The following is a 17,153-nucleotide window of genomic DNA, read 5'->3' on the forward strand; positions in this document are numbered from 1 at the left end:
CATATGCACTCATATGGTTTGTTGGGGTTAGGAAAGGTGTCGCACTTAGATGGACTTTTGGGGGTAGGAAATGTATGGCACTCTATGGATTGTTAGGGTTGGGAATTGTTTTGCACTTAGATGGATCGGTGTGAGGAAATATATCGCACTTAGATGGTTTAGGGGTTAGAAATCTATCAGACTAAGATGGATCTTGGGGTAAGAAATGTTCGTCACACTTAGATGGATTTGTGGGGGGTAGGAAATGATACTGCACTTAGAAGACTGTACATGCAGGTTAACGTGTGTTGCGCTTGGAGCAAATTGTGTAAGTTATCAAATGCTCTCCACTTGAACATCTGAAGACTAGAAGACTAGCACATGTATTGCACTTAGAGGTTATTGTAGGTCAGTATATTTACTGCTCTTAGAAGTGCTATAAAGATTAGCTTGTGCTCACACTTGCAGGCAATTGTGTGGGCCAGCACATGCATTGCGCTTAGCAGAAATGTGGGTATGTCTAGTACCTGTGTGTACCAAAAGAACTTTGAAGGCTAGGAATTTGGAAGCACATCAAATGTAACAGAGGGTTAGAAGTTGTAGTTCACTAGAATGAATTAGGTAGTTTGACATACGCATTGCACACGAAAAACTGTGAAGGCTAACACTTGTACTGATCTTGAAGAATTCTGATGGTCTGCACATGCACCGCATTAAAAGAAACTATAGATTTAGTAGTCACATTTCAATTGAAGAACTGTCAAGGCTGTCATCTGTATTGCACTTAGAAGAACAGCATTATTTAGACGGTTCGGTGGGTCGCCAGTGTGTTGCATTAGATTGACCTGGGAGTGGACATTTGTGCTGCACCTTTAATATTAGCCCACCCTTTACACTTATAGATCTATGCTGGTAACCCTTTCATTGCACTTAAAGATCCTAAGTTAGCCATGCTACCCTGATATTGTAGTTAGTTGATGGCCGTTGATGGCGCTTGTTAGGGAGAATTCTCTTATAAGGCTAATTTCCCAAACCTAGTGAGTCCCCCAGCAGCTTTGGTGGATTTCTGGGGTTTGTTTTTTTCTCCTGCTAAGGGTGCAACTCTTTTCCTCCCACTCTTAGGCATGATTTGAGGTATGTCTTTGACTCTTTGTGTGCTTATGGGCTATGGGGTGTTCTTTTTACTCCATAGGGTATCATCTATTTTTTATGTGTGTGTTACACAGCACCCTCAGTGCAGTAACACAGGGGTGTCATAGTGACCCCCAAACATAGACTCCATACCCTGACTGACTACTGTCTCCCAGGGCATGTAAAGTCACCATTGACTTTACTAGTCCTAAATTGTGAACAGAACCAGTACAAACCATCATATTGTGGAAGTACTGGAAGGGGTTAATTATATTGCTCCTGGGTCTGTTTTCAAGGGGACACTGTCAAGTCCCCCCTTGTCGAGTTTCTGGCTGGTGGCAGTGGTTATCACACGAAATATTCCACCAGAATATTCTCTATGGGATTTTCCCATTGATTTTAAACGCAACACTTTTTGGTGCGATGTTAAAGATACTGCCGGTTTATTTATTTAATATTAAATTAACGGTTGGGTCTTTTTGCCAGAACTCTTTTCTAAAATGGCATTCATGTCCGTCTCTGTAACTCTGACCAAGGTCGAGCCCTTTGTTCCACTTTTTGGCGGGCTTCTCCACAGAAGCCCTCCAAATGGTGCCACTCTGTCTGGGTTCCACAGGATGGGTGGGGAGGGGAAATTGGCACCCTGGACTGTGTTGCCTTAGCAACTCAAGTCACACTCTGTTCTGATTGGGCCAGTGGTGAGCCATCCGGCTCACCACTTAGCATGTTTGAGTGACAGCTAGGCTGTTGAATCGGGGTTTTTCTGCATAAAAGCAGGGCCTTTGGGACTGGAACTTCAGAAGTCGCCACAGGACCTAAGAATCCGAAGAGGGAAGAAGCTGAGCCATCTGCAAACGACAACACCACCGGTGAAGCCCTGCTGCAACTACCTCACCACTTTCCCGACGACAAGAGAAGATCTTCTGCTGGACGAGTCTTCTTCCTCTGAGCTGGTGGAACCAACCAGTTCGCCCCTTTCGGCTTCCAAAGACGTCTCTTGGTCGAATCGCGGCCGGATAGCCAAGCTTCACTACTTTGACCGCGAATAAAAAGAACGAACCTTTTACCGACGAAACTCCGCGGCTGGTTTCATCCCTGTGCAGTGCAGCGACTCCACGTTTCCTCCTCGACGAGATCCTCTCTTTCCCTGGTCGAAACAACAAACTGCAACCACTGCCAGGAACAACTGCCACCGCTGGAGCTTCCTCTCTCTTTAAGGTACTGTGTCCTGCCTGGCCTCCCTTTCTTCGGTTTGTCCAGGGTGACCCTTAAATCCTTGGGTTTCCAACTGGGTTGTCCCCAGACCTTCTACCTTTACCTTCTTGAACCGCCCCAACCTCTTTTGAACATTCTGCAAAGACTTTTAGTGCAATTTTAAACCGTGTGATCCTGGGCACATTTCGCTTTGCTCCATTTAAAGTGGGCCTGGCCTATGAACTTTGGCTCTACAATGTATACTGCCTTTTTTTTCCCATGCTGAGAACTCCTAAAAGTGTTGGGAACTGTTTTATTTTCATAACCTGCCTTTTTCTCTCCCTTTAACCTAATTATTGGAGTGCCATCTAAGTTACGCGCTCACATCTGTTTTTTACAAATAGTGGTGTTTTGACCTAGACTTGTCTAATAATTATTAAGGGAGGTGTGTATACTTTATCTGACTGTGTTTGAACTTGCTTTGATTTAGAGTGCTTAGTGTATTTCCTAAAGTGTGTTTTAAATAAATAATTATATACTTTTTATACAAAGCTCTGGTCAGTGTTTGTTTGCTCTACTGTGTTTTTAGCCCTATGGTGTATACTCTATATACTGCCCTACTCTTCTTGAGAGAAATCTGACTGCTCAGTCACAGCTACCAGGTAAATCTGGGTGGTGCGGACTGCTACCAATTGGGTTTACTGCTTACTCCTGTAGTCTTAATCTTCTTGCAGTGTTCCCTAAGGGAACTCCACAGGATTCTGTCTAACAGCGCTTACAGAACTTGAAGATATTACTAATGCTATAAAGGTAGCCTGTCTATGGCACTTAGAGTATCCTATCTCCTAGACCCTATGGTAGCCTGACTGTCAGGCCTAGAAGATGTACTAGGACAGCCAGTCTATTTGACTTCGCTTATAAGTCTTGAGGGTAGCATCTCCATAGTGTGTAGTAGAGTCTATGAGGTCAGCTGTTTTTTTCCCCACAGACAATCTGATGACACAGTGACATCAAAGATATACTCTATCTGAGCTCTAGGTACGTATAAACGCACCACTTTGGTGGACATCCACACACATTAAAATGCAGCTATAACCTACGACACATTCGGTCTAGCTGGACATATAACGTGTCTCTTGCACTCGTACACACTCGTAACCTCCCGCAGCACCCACCCACATGCCTGACATCTTGGGTTGCTTACTGGAGCCTAGTCAGCCCATCTAATCCCTAATCTTGGCCAAATGCACACACGCATTCTCTGCCTTTGAGAATGTTCCCATACCTGGACTTCATACCCACCACAAGCGTGTTGAGACTACAGTAATGTTAAAAGGCGCTATATAAATGACTACAATAACAATATCATAAATATTCCATGCATACACCTTCAACACACATTTTTCAAATGTCATCGTAATGCCATATGTTTTTGCTTTGCATGGCACCAGTTCCAGTACTTTGTTACTTGTTGTAAACCTGCATAAATTAAAATGTCCTCTTGAAACCATGAGCCATTTGGTTCTTGGCACAGTAAAGAGTACATCATTCTTTGAAAGGCGAGTGCCGAAGAAGAGAGGACAAATGGTTTGCGATTGAATGGAATGTGATAAAGGGTGTGATAAATATGGAGAGATAAATGCTGCTAATGTTCTGGATTCTTCAAAAAGCTTGGTCTGATGATATGCATCTCGCATATTGGGTAGGGGGAATACCTTGGCCTCTTTTAGCAATGGGATCAGCTCATTAATGCTCAATCATTTGCTATTAATAATTAAGACTGCACAGGGACATGCAGATTCTCAGCGCATTGAAATGAATAGGTTACTTACCTGTAACACCTATTCTCCAGCACTGGAATCTTTAATAGATTCACAATCCATTTGAATATTGGCCATCATCATACTGGGAATCCTCGTTAATATTAAAGCCCTTTCAATTAGAAAATGAAAGAAACTTCAGTCACTTTAATTTTCTCTCACTGTTGTTTTGGGTGATTTTACCCCAATAGGCAGTGCCTCCCATAGCTCCAAACCTGGAGGCCATATTCGGATTCATATAACAAAAGTAAACAGTGCTAACATGAGCCACATGTAGGGTAAGCAGGAGGGTTGCATGTGAAACTATGAAAGATACAAATGCTGGAGGACAGGAGTTGAAGGTAAGTAACGTATTCCTTTGCCAGCATTGTATCTTTCTTAGATACAAATGCTGTTTGATTAGAATACACAGCGATACATACACGTATATCTTTGCATTTGATGCAACATGGAAGGAGGACAGAACTCACGTTCAGGCAAACAGATGTCGAAGGACTGCTTGTTCAACCTTGGACTCCTCTGCTGAGTCTCTGTCGATGCAGTATAAACTGTTAAAGGTATGAACGGATCTCCACGTAGCTGTTCTGTAGATGTCCACCAGAGGAACACTGGAGAGGAAGGCAGCAGTAGATGAGACAGCCCTTTTGGAATGCACCATAGGCAGACCTGTAAACAGACTGTAAGCAAGGTGGTGGCAAAAGGAAATGCACACAGAGAGCCATCTGGAGATGGACGATGTAGTCGTTTGCTCACAGCAGTGGGACCAAACGCCACAAATAGTTGGGAGGACTTCCAGAATGGCTGGGTACGGGAAACATAGTACTTAAGAACTCACATGACATCCAGAGAGTGGAGGGAGTACTCAGCAGACGTGGTAGGAGAGCCAAAGAACACTTGCAGTACTGGCCCTTAAGACCACCTTGAGTTCCAGGATGTTACTATTTAGGGATTTTTTCTCCAATGAACAGAGGCCTCTGGCATGGTGACCTTGGGTGTGCATTCCCCAAATTACCATTTATGGGAGATGTCTGACCATCAATGTAGGGTGTTGTAGAATAGATAGAATGGACGTGTGAGGAATATTTTGTCGTCCCAATGGTCGGAGATTTGCTATCAGCGGACATCCAAGAAATCCCAGATAAGTCTCTTGCGAAGCTGACAATGCTGTATGGGTAGAATATAAGAGGAGATCATTCCCAGGGGGGAATTTAGCGTCTCAACTAAGTTATAATCTTGCTGTGACAATGTGTGGACCTTGAACAGAACTTTCTTTACCCTGTCGGCTGATGGGGTAGCAGTGGAGGAGATGGTGTCCAGATGTGTTCCTACACATATCATCTGCTGGGAGGGAGTTATAAAGATTTGTTGTAGTTGATTCAGAAACCCAGATCAACCGGCTGTCAAATACACAAACATGAAATACCTGATTTCCAGAAGTGTGCGCTTGCCAGGGCCAGGCATTTTGTGAATACACTTGAGGTCAAAAGGGAAGGAATTTAAACTGGTAATGAAGGCCTGCCACTGTTAAGGACAGAAACCTTTGAAGGTGGCAGTGGATGGGCATGTGGAAATGCGCGTCCTCCACTCCAGGTCTAGGGAGGACATGAAATCCCTTTTAGCTAGTTCACTGAGGCAGTGTTGCTAAATTACCATCCGAAAGGACTGGGGGTGGACACATTTGTTCAGATAGAAGAGGTCTAGTATAGGTCTCCAATCACCTGATTTCTTCTTGAAAAGGAAGCAGAGTGAGTAAACACTCTGGTTCCACTGGGAGCAGGGGCCCGCTCTTCTACTCCGTTTGAAAGAAGTGTGAGAACTTTTGAGCATGTGAGGCTGTTTTTCCACCTTGTTGGAGGGTAGGGTTGTAGGATTATGGCAAAGGAATTCCAGGATATGTTTCTGGGCTAACAGTGAAAACACACATTTGTCTGTGGTCATTTGTTTACTTTGGTGTTGGAACAAGGAGAATTAGCTGCCCACTGGGGGTGGAAGTGGAGGGGCAGAACTATATTGAAGTCAGGTTTGCTTGCTGGGCTCGCCCTTTGCATGAGAGGATTCACAGTGCTGTTTCTTCTCCCTGTAGGACTGCACTCTGGACCTGAAGTGGTCACCCGATGCATAGGTAGCTCCTTTGTAGGATTTGGAGTGTTAGGCAGGTCAATGATCACGGCCTGATCTGGAGAATCTTCTCTGGTTGCTCCGAAAGGACTGGTACAGTCAACGTTGTTGCAGAGGGCCCAAGGGCAAGACAGTGTCAATGTCTGTCTTAATTGCCTGCAGAGTGTTGCCCACTTTCCTGCCAAAGAGTTTTTCCCCATCGAAAGGCAGATCTACAACTTTGGCCTGGATATCTGGGCGAAGTTCTTGGCCTTGTGCCACCTTTGGTGGCATAGTAACACTCCATTGAACATTTATTTATTTATTTTTCTTGTATAGCACCCAAATCCCTGAGGTACCAAGGCTCTTTTACATGCAGGTTACAGAGCAAAGTACATAAAGTGCTTAAGGTTACAGTGTAAGTACATAAACGTTGGCAAATACATGGTGACAGCCACATGTTACATGGCGGCAACACCAAACAGATGCGGTCATAGTCAATGAGCAAGTAGGTGGTGCCAGACACATATTGCATAGCTGAATCAACACATAGATGCATGGTCATTGTCAGTGGTCAGGTACATGGAGCCAGCCACATGTTGCATGGCGGCATGCATGGTGCCGGCCACTTTTACATGGTGGCAACTTCATACTAGAATAGGGTCAGACTCAACATACAAAAGCATTATGCCAGTCCCAAGTTGCAAGGCAGCGTGTACATACAGATACATAGTTCGGAATAACAGACAACAGTATGGCGTCGATATCATGAAACAGGGTGACAGCAACACACATAAATGGATTCAGATCCCTGGGGTCACACAATCGGACACCCAAGCGACCAACTGGGGGAGTGGGGGTTCATGCAGACACACAGGCGACCCGACCAATGACGGGGGTGAAAAACATATTGACACACAGGCGACCAGGCCGGGGGGCGGAGAGGTGAGAGGCATACGGACACACAGGTGACCTGGGGGGTAGGGGGGGGTGAGGAGCATACGGACACACAGAAGACCCAGGGAGGGGGGGTAAGGAGCATCTGGACACACAGGCGACCAAGGGGGGGGGGGGACGGGAGAGGGGAATGAGGAGCATACAGAACACACACAGGCGACCAAGCGGGGGTGGGGGAGTGAGCCAGTATCAGTGATGTCAACAGCCACAGAGATGGCATGAACGGATGTGGATTTACCTTCATGAAGGAGTGTGAAATCCTCCTTTTATTATGGGGCCCAATTTCTACCATAACTCCTGATAATATCTTGATAAAATGGCAAGACAATTAACGGCCTCGATGGTGGTAGCCGCAGTTGAAATGATCCATTTGCCAAAGGTGCCCTGTTGTGCTGCTCCCTTGTCCGGGTGCATAGTGCATGAAGAGGAGGGATTGGCGTATCTTTTCCAAACAACAGCAGAAACAAATGAATCAGGATGGGGTTAGGGACAGAGACACCTGGGGGCAGTGTCTGGTGCTCTATATATTTTGTCAAAACGATCCTTTTTATAAGGTGCTATGAATGGATTCTCAATGGCAAGCAAGCCGTCTTCCAATATGTAGTCTAGAATTGGGTTAGACATGATGGTTTTACGGACCTGTTCCCGTTATTGACAGATGTAACCCCTCTTCATCTGTTCTGTGGGGAGGAGATTAAACATCTTAGCTGCCTTGGACGTGATGGTATGGAATGTCCCAGTTTCTGGGAGTCCCTCCCAGACTTCCTCTGGTTCACCATATACAGGCACCAAATCATCAAAATCATACAGGGATGAAGAACGAGCGGAGGCAGTGTCCTGAGGAGGATCCGAATGAGAGTCAGAGTTTGACAGAGGCTCTGAAGGAGGAAGCGCTGATGGAGGAAGGCAGGGATGATGGTGAGGGATGCACAGGATGTTCATCCGCTGGAAGAGGAATAGAGGAAACTTGTGTTTGCAGCTCTGAAACTAGAGTTTGAAGCATGGACAGGATTGTCCATGGGGAGGTAATAAGCCTTCGGTAGCAAACGGGCCAGGATGTGGAGGTGGCAGCGCTGCATACAGTGGTTGAGCAGGATGCACAGTGTTGTCATCCCCATCTGAAAAATGACCACCGGGCCCTCAAAATCCATGTTAATCACGTGTTCCAAAATGTTCTCTGGTGAAACATTTGATGGTCTGGGCAAAGCTGGTGGAACATAGGATTGGGTCTCCAAGGGGACCTGAGCAGTGGAAGCGCCGGCTGTGGACGTGCAGAAGTCATCATTGGAACTTGGAGGATCTCCAACTTGTGTAACGAGATGCCAGCTCATTCATTTTCAACCTTCTTTAATCAACAGAAGCTGTGTAAGGCCTGCTTCTTTGTTCATCCACTGGAAATTGCCTGTTGCCGCCTGATCGTGGTGACACCCATTGCAACTCATCTTCAGCTCTTCATTGCAACCGATAGACACTAAATCCTGCCTCCAAAAGTGACCTCTGCATCCGCAACCACAGCCATCCTTTTGTACTCAACGGATTCCGGAACCACAGTAGTCATCTGTGGAGAAATCAAAGTCAGGGGGGTAAGTGTACATACCGGTTTCTGTCCACCCCTGTTCTCCATGGAGTAACATGGGTGTACCTTCCCTAAATCACCCTTTCCTGACGTTGATCAGTGCAGGCACGGTCAAGGATCCCTTCCTAGGTCTACCTTAGTGACTGGGTTTGAGTGAGTTTACTTACCTAAACTTTACCTACTCTTTTTAATCATAACCATTGGCATAGTCAATCTCTTTGCAAATGTACCTGTGAAGTATAAACTTTGGAATCGACTTTAGGCACAAGACCTCAAACCATCTTAGGGGTTGACTCAGTAACTGTTAGGGGAACTATTCTGTGGTTATTCGAAGGTGTCTTCACTACGTTTTCATACATATAAGTACTTACCTATGTCATTGACATGCATGCTTTCTTGTGTATAAAATGTATGCTTTCTTTCTTCTAATGGCGAATGTGTGTGTGTATATATATATACATATATATATATATACATCAAACTTTTTCTTCCTCCAAAAAGCCTTTCCTTGGAAATGTGAGCCGCACTGCACAGGGTGGGAGTTATAACGGATGAAGATTAAGGGTCTCCTTGAAAAAAGGGGTTGCAAACCATCAGAGTCTTTGTCAAGAACGTTGACTTTCTTTTGGAAAAATTTTTTTTTAGTTAAAATCGTGGGTTCACAACCTAAGCCCAGTAATTAATCACGGCAGGCCATCCACGGGAGGACGCGTTTCGCTACTTCCTGTAGCTTGATCACACAATTACCCCCTGGCCTAGGCAAACATATAAACTCTCTGGTTTCATCCACTCATGGTCATAGAAAGAGGACTGAACATTCTCTCATGTTGAATGCAATGCCACTACCTGTGTTGGTCCACATACACCAATAATCATGGTTTGTTTACATATTCCCACTGCTAGTCTATATATGTTTTATAGTATGTGTGTGACAATATTTGACTAGAGGTTTTACTGGCTTAGTGGGTATTTTAAAGCCTGATACATTATTGTATATGTGTATGCTTAGCTGTCAAGCTGAAATTATTGGTGTTGTTCTGTGTGGTCTCATTGTAGCCCTAGACCACTTTCACAGTCCTCCTGAGTCTTGCCGCTCTACTACCTATCTTGATTGGGTTTGGCTAAAATCTCAGTGTCTCCCTGTTCTCCATAATAGGGCAGCTTCCCAAAATCTACTCCCAGGGATGGTTTTGGAAGTCCATCTCAAAATGTCCTGGAGGTCTAGGAAGGAGACAACCCAACGCTTTTCGGAGAGCCAAATCCCAAAGGCTGAAGAGAGTCGTACCACAGAGGATGGGGAGTGACAGACCCCAGATTGCGCTAGACACATGCTCTGGATATTGGGGAGAGGAAAGCCCATGAGGTTTGGGAGAGGAAGACCCCAGTGGTTAAAGAGAGGAGAAAGGCCATAGGAATTAGAGAAGGAGAAGAACAGCAGAGAATCTAACCAGAGGATGGGATGACAGAAGGCAGGTCCCACAGCTATGCCCTACATTTAGAGGGCCTTTGGGGACTGGAGGAGGTAGGAGATCTGGGAGAGCGTGGAGGAGGTACTATGAGTTAAGAACCAGAAGGAAAAAAGGTAGCAGGAGAGGAAAATAGGTGAGACTGGCATGGGGACAGGAGGAAGGGAAGATTGAGGAGCGGTCAGCGATAACCAGACTTAGCAGTAGATGTCCCTCCCTTTGAAAGCTGAGCTAATTTACTAAAGGCAAAGCAGAGATCGGCATTGTTGCACTTGCCAACCATAGCGCTCCCAGCAGTGGTCGTCCCGATCTGGAGAGTAGCAGAGAGTGGCCCCAGGATCCTGGTCATCTGGAGACAGTACAGTAGAAGAGTACAGGATTGGTAAGGAAAAGTGCTGAGGGTTCTTAAAATGCCTATGAATGAGAGAGACAGCCATCCCTTGTGGACTGCCAGGACAGGGGACCCAGACATTGAGACGGTTACTTTCAGAGAGAGTGGCATGTTGCTTACTTGTCCCAGCTTACAAAGAAATCATCCAAACATATGTTTGCCTGTTTTCAACCTGAGGGGACCTACTATGGACTGGAGTTGAAACTTTATTTTGCTACCAAAAACGCCCCTTTACTTAGCTTCTGTGTCTAGGCTTCTCATTGATTACCACTCAGCTTCATGACAGCACGTAAGCTTCATAAAAAGTGCTAGTAAACCTATCTGGGCATGTAGATTAGTTCCCTTATAAATGTATCATTTTAACCTGCTTGGGAGTAATATTGTGTCCAAAACCACAGTTTGTTCAAGGTCAGTTTCAGAAGAACAACCTCCTCCTAGAAGAAGAAGTTACTCATTGCAGTCACTACTGTGTGAAAAGTCCACTTTCCTCCACATTGAATGGGTGTCTCCCTATTGGGGGCCGGACCGTAGATATTCGCACCACAAGAGCACTTTCTCCTTTAAATTTTGCCCTGTAAACCATGTCCTCCTGCACTACCTGGTCAGTTCCTCTTATTTGTGACTCGGCTCCGACGGCCTAAGCAGGTTTTTTGTGGGGTTGGAAGGAGGCTGTATGGAGGAAAAATAACTATGGAGTAGGTGTATAGTAGTCACTAAGGTGAGTCACTTGTTCTTGATCCTACGTTTCATACCATTTCCTCCATACGGTATGCTAAATTTTACAGCACATAAATCCTATGGGAGGAAGAACTGAACTGCTCTAAGAGAAACGGTTTCTCACAAATGCCTAGCTGACATCGAGAGCTAGCATCCGTGGAGCAGGCCAGGTACGTGCTCTGCTGATCACATTCCAAGAAACATGTAGCTGGAATGCTACAGTTGTGGCCTTAGCCCTCCCTGCCTAAGTATAGAAGCTGCGAGGAGGCATTGTATTCTGAGTCTTGTAAGATCCTAGAACATATGCTAACACCCACCAAACAATAGAGTCATTTGAGGCTTGGTGGATGGGCAGGAAAGAACAAACGTGACAAAAAGAGGGTTAGATTTGCAAAATGCCTTGGTTCAAGACAAATAAAACTTAATAGCTCTTCTGACGGCTAAACAACGGAGGGTTTCCTCAGTCCTTGAAAAAGTAGGGAGAGAAACCTTGTGTTTAATGTGAAACGGTGAGATAATCTTTGGAACAAAGGAGGGCTGTGTGCCTTACATCCTTGAACTAGGTTAAGCAGTGAAGCGTAATCTATATCAAAGAATAAGTTAGAGTGATTGAAAATGTCGCAATATTTAACTCTGGATTTCAGTAATGCAATTTCTTCAACTGTGCAAATGCAGATAACAGAACATTTTATATCAGATTTATCAAACCTTATCTCATTTTTAAATTAGTGAAAACAAATATCTGACAGTTGGCCTTGTTCACAGATCTGTTCTTATGTTAATGTACATTTGTCTATTTATTTTCTTTTATACGAGCATAACCAATTTTGTTCACAAGACTTATCCTTGGCCTCAAGCCAAGGGACCGCCTCTCCCCCCACTGGCTCTCGATCAGTCCTCTAGCTCCAAATCTCTGCAGGTCAGACGCTTCTCCAAGCAGAGAGTGGGAGGTAGATCCCTTTCCTCGGCAGAAGTCTCACACTGGAATGGCCTCCTTGTCCCCTCAGACTTGAGCCAGATCTTCTTAAATTCTGGAAACTTCTCAAGACTTTACTCTTCTCCTCCTCCTTCCCTCTCCCTTCCCCATGCTAACCTCTCTCTGCCCCCGAGACTGGTGGCTGGTCCCTTATGAGTCTTACAGGGGCCTAGCCTTCCTTAACCAGTCTCCCCCAGCATCCCTACCAGCACTTGCCTTTGGGCACCCTTCCCGGACTAGCCTTAGACTGGTCCACCACATCCACTGCACTTGTTCTCCCTCTCCCACTTTCCCCCAGCACTTGCCTTTTGTGCCTCCCCTTGCACTTGCTCATCCCCCTGGGCTCTCACTCCTGCACTTCACCCCCTTCCATCCTTCCCCATCCAAGCCCATTCCACCTACTACCACCCTCCCCAGCGCTTCTTTGTCTTTACACTTGCACTGTAAGAATGTCGCAAAGCCTAAGCGACCGTTACTGCTGGGTTTTTTCCCTATCCACCACACCTCCTAATTTGTCGTGTGGCATCTGGAAACACTTGTGTATAGGTGGCATACAAATGTCCAATAAATACAAATAAAATAAATACTGATCAAATTCTTGATATTCCAAGTCGGCTGGTGAATTAAAGAGTATGCTGTTGGCAAAGGTAGTTAACAGTTAATACGGTAGTAATAAATGAACCTCAAATATGGGTGTCCCATGGAACATTGGCTTAGTGTGAGCCTGGTGTAATGTATTGTGAACATGAATGTGGCCAAACTCCACCAAAGGCTACTACTGAGGCGATATTATTCACCACAGCATACCAATTTGGTAGTAACAGCTCAAGCAAAGCAAGCACCCTTAACAAGGACCCCAGGGGCATCATTACCATGAGGGTCAAGTCGCAATTAAGGGTAATACTGGCATTAGCACTCGCAATACAGCAAGACAGGTGCAAACTGTTGATTTAAAATGTTTAAAAATTCAAAATAAAAATGACCTTTGTTTCTGTAATTGTGCTTTTCTTTTTTGGTGTCCGTTTTCAGTCTTGATCACGGCTGAATAATTAGTATAGAACAGACTATATACGGGAGACGCGTTGCTGCATCGATTCGCAAATAGCAAAGGAAAGACTTATTTTTCATTTTTTTTATTTTAAAGAAGCCTTTAACACCCATGTGACAGGGGTGCTTAAGGAAGTGCTGATATCTACAAGATGCATTCAGGCAACTAGTGCGAGTAGCGAAGGCTGCTTGAAACAGCGGGCTTATACCATTGAATACACCTGACGTTCCGAAAAGCTTGTTAAGCTGTGAGCCTCGCCCAGGGTGCTAATGGTCCAAATGCCATAAGAACACTAACTTACACCGGTTTATGCAGACTTACAACTCAAACACCTTTGCTGAATAGACATTATATTTGTATGGACAGCTGCTGGGTTTATGGGATACCCAAACGTTTTGTTACAAGTTGCTCCAAAAGAAAGAAAAACATAGGATTTTCATACTCGGAAAAGAAGCATTATTGTAATCTGTATGTATATTGCAATAGTTTCTACTTACCTTAGCAAGAATGTCTTTTGCAATGTCAAACAAGGTGGAATCGCTACCTCCGGCAGCTCCTCCTTGTCTACTTCCTCCTTGTGTTAGTAGCAAAGATTCAAAGACTATTTTAGTTTGTTGAAGATCTTTTGAAATATCCACGTTTTCATGTAACCCGAATACTTCTGGGTGCTGCAAAGCTGGAAGTAACTATTAACAACAACAAAATATCACATTAACAATTTGATCAAGAAAATACTTATTTTAGCATCAGATCTACAGAAGAAAATATTGTTATCTTCAAGCGTCCAGTACATTTCTACTTTCCAATGGTACTGTTCGAACTGTGTATGAGCTTGAAGAAGGATACATTTCACAATAAAGATTCTGGACGTGGCCTCACTCAACTCTGAGGGTTTCACCCTCAAAAAGGGGCCCACCCAATTCCTGAAATGCAAAGGACTAGTATGTTTGTTCTATTTACATAGAAATGTATAATAGCTCAGCAATGCTCTACATGTAAACACTTGTTGAATGCATGTGTACTACAACAATTGCTCCAGGTTACAGCAAATATGGATGGCTTTTATTTCAGAAATTATTCTGGAAAATCCTTATACAGGTCGATATTTCCAAAATTCATCATTTTTTCAAAATATTCATCAACTTATTAAAGCTTCTCGTACACTGATCAATGTATTAGAGTAGATCTCATCCCCACTTCATAATAGGACTGAAATTGACATTCCTTCACATTTTATCAAAAATAATACTGTACATCAATCTAATATTAAAGCTCAATACATTTAGGAAGAATAGTATCTTTTAGTGTGGGAACTGTAATCTAACACTTTAACAGTGTAATAGTATTACAGACTGAAGGACAATGCATCAACCTGCAAAAGCAGCCACCTGCCCCAATAATGTATGCAAAGGTATCTAGAAGCAGGTCTAATGCTAAAAGAAATGTATGCCACTATTAACATGGAACTGAGCTCTTTTGATTTTAGTAATTCCTTTGGCTTCCAGTTCTCAACAGGGGGTTGAACATTGTGTTAGGAAAGATTTCGTAATTGTAGGTAATTTTCCTTCCATGTGGCAACCCCTAAAGTTTTTGCTGTTGTTTTGCACCTTGTTCTTGACTTTGCCAGAGAAGTGCAGCCTTCTGCCGCACTCCTCTGGGCTTTCGCTCCTTTCTTACGGGGAAACTGACATGCCCTTAAGACAGTCAGTACCGGGGAACGCTGTTTCCCGTAGTTTCTTTTATCGTGTTGCGGCTTTCGCGCAACATGACACAAGAGGGCACTGTAAGCTAAGTTACAGCTCTCTTGGGTCTCTAGCCTTCTACAGGCCCTAGATACTCTTTTAGGATGGTATTTGATCGGTGCAAGTCATTCAGGGACTCGAATGGTGGCAGCGATCGTTTTGTTTATTTTGAGCTCCTTTTGGCGTTCTGAGCACGTTTTTCGCACTGAACCCAAAATGGTGGCCTGGCTCCCAAAATGGCCAGACCACGAGGCTCCTTTGTCTTGTCCACTGACCGTCTTGTGCCCTTCACCTTCCCCAGGTCGAGCGACCCGGGGCCTTCCTTATTTGGGCATGTACTTTCCCGCGAAACGTGGTTGCTTTCGCGGGCTTCTACATGTCGTTTGTGTGCCTCCAGGGTGTGGGCTGGGATGTCTGGTCCCAATACACATCCTGGGTGCCAGAGAGTCTAGGGTGGTGTGAATGCCTGGGACCAACGTGGTCCGTGATTGGTCCACGTATGGTATGTGTGTTGATGAGCGGATCTCCCAATGGCTCCCCTCCGTTTTGGCGCGAAGGGAACCGTGGATAAGAGGGGGCTGGAAACACCACTACCATGTCGATCTCCTGAGTTCTCACGAACGAAGGAATACAGGAGCCAAGTATCCTGCAACCAAGAGGCTGGACCGAGGAATCACTGGTGACCCGCTGAAGGAATCCTCCTTGGCACTGGTGTAGTCCTGTGAAACCCTTTCCTCCTTTGATCGAACCAGAAGGCCTGTACTGGTGCTTCGACCTTTGGAATAGCAGGAACAGCTATTCCCGGCGACTTCATCATCTCCTGCCAAGTAAGCCTTCGGAAGTGTCTCTGGGCCATCCAGTTGACTGACCAGCTTACAAGGGAGTCCTGCTCTGTAACCGCCGCCAGGTTGTGTTGTATTTCGAGTCCTTGTCACTCTCCCACGCTTCGTACACTTGGCGTTCCCAAGTCTGAAGGGAGGAGTGTACCTTTGGCTCGAATACACACGGCCGCTCCGTTGTCCTGCTGCGGCAACAAACTGTGCTGGTTTCGTCGATTGGGACGTCTTTTTGCTCTACACGACTACGAGGCGTTCCCTGCTCTTCTGAACCTGCCAGCTGCTGAAACTAACGTGGAGAAGCCTGGGTCTGCTTGCTTCGGGGACCGGTGAGTAGTTTAGCTAGGATCTGGTCGCCCTCCTGCAGTAGCCCATTGCTTTTCCCTGCTGTGTAAAAACAGCACCCTTTTGGCCGTACTCGCGCTCTGCTTCTGCCCGCTGTGGAGGCTGCGCTTGAGTTGCGGCACCTGTTCTCCTTCTGCGGGGCACTAACCCGAACTGCCTGACTTCCTCCGAAGAGCTTCCCCTTTTGCCCGTTGGCACCGGCGTGGCAGGTACTTTGAGCACAAGGCTCCACTCTTCGCAGGGCTCGGACTTCCATCTAGTTAGGTGCCTCTGAAGGCGAACTGAGTCTAAAGCGTTATCGCACTGCCTGTTTTCCTTCCCTTTCAGGTGGACTACACATTTCGTGCTTATAACGCTAGCGACTGTTGTATTTGTATATATATTGTGTTGATATGGTATGTGTTGGTTTAATATTGTGATATTGTGATTTTCTCGCTACGGTCATTGTTTTAAAGGCCTTAAAATAAATGTGTATCTATTTTTGATATAACAACTGTTTGGAGTAGTTTGTAAGCGCTCTTGCTTTGTGTGCTCATTGCGGGCTTTCAGTCACCCTCACCCCTCTTGAGACCTAGTCTTGACCGCCGCGATCGCTACCTTGATTGGTCTGGCTCGTCCAGAGGTTACCCTGTTCCAAGTAATTAGGTTGGCCTTCTGAACTTCTGCGCCACTAGGACAGAGTTCAGAAATCCGTCTTAACAAATTAGAAATCCGTCTTAACACATTGCAATCTTGACATCAGGCTTATTTGCAGGCTTAAACTTAGGTGCTTACACATTTTCCAGGCCCAATTGCATTGTTAGGCTTTACCTCCTTTAATGACGTGCGCTAAAACATTCAACAAAAGCTATACTACTTCATGTCATGGCTCTTGCGTA

General features: G+C 45.1%; 1 protein-coding gene across 1 annotated transcript in view; it reads right to left on the reverse strand.

Annotated features, from left to right (window-relative positions):
• Positions 1 to 17,153, reverse strand: part of DNAH12 (dynein axonemal heavy chain 12) — a 3,791,933-nt gene that overhangs the window by 392,993 nt on the left and 3,381,787 nt on the right. Inside the window, exon 68 of the mRNA XM_069643677.1 lies at positions 13,850 to 14,038. Within this exon, the coding sequence (XP_069499778.1) occupies positions 13,850 to 14,038 (189 nt within the window). The remainder of the gene's footprint in view (positions 1 to 13,849; positions 14,039 to 17,153) is intronic.

This window comes from Ambystoma mexicanum, chromosome 2p, assembly GCF_040938575.1.
Source record: "Ambystoma mexicanum isolate Mex_15411 chromosome 2p, UKY_AmexF1_1, whole genome shotgun sequence".
Taxonomy (NCBI): Eukaryota; Metazoa; Chordata; class Amphibia; order Caudata; family Ambystomatidae; genus Ambystoma; species Ambystoma mexicanum.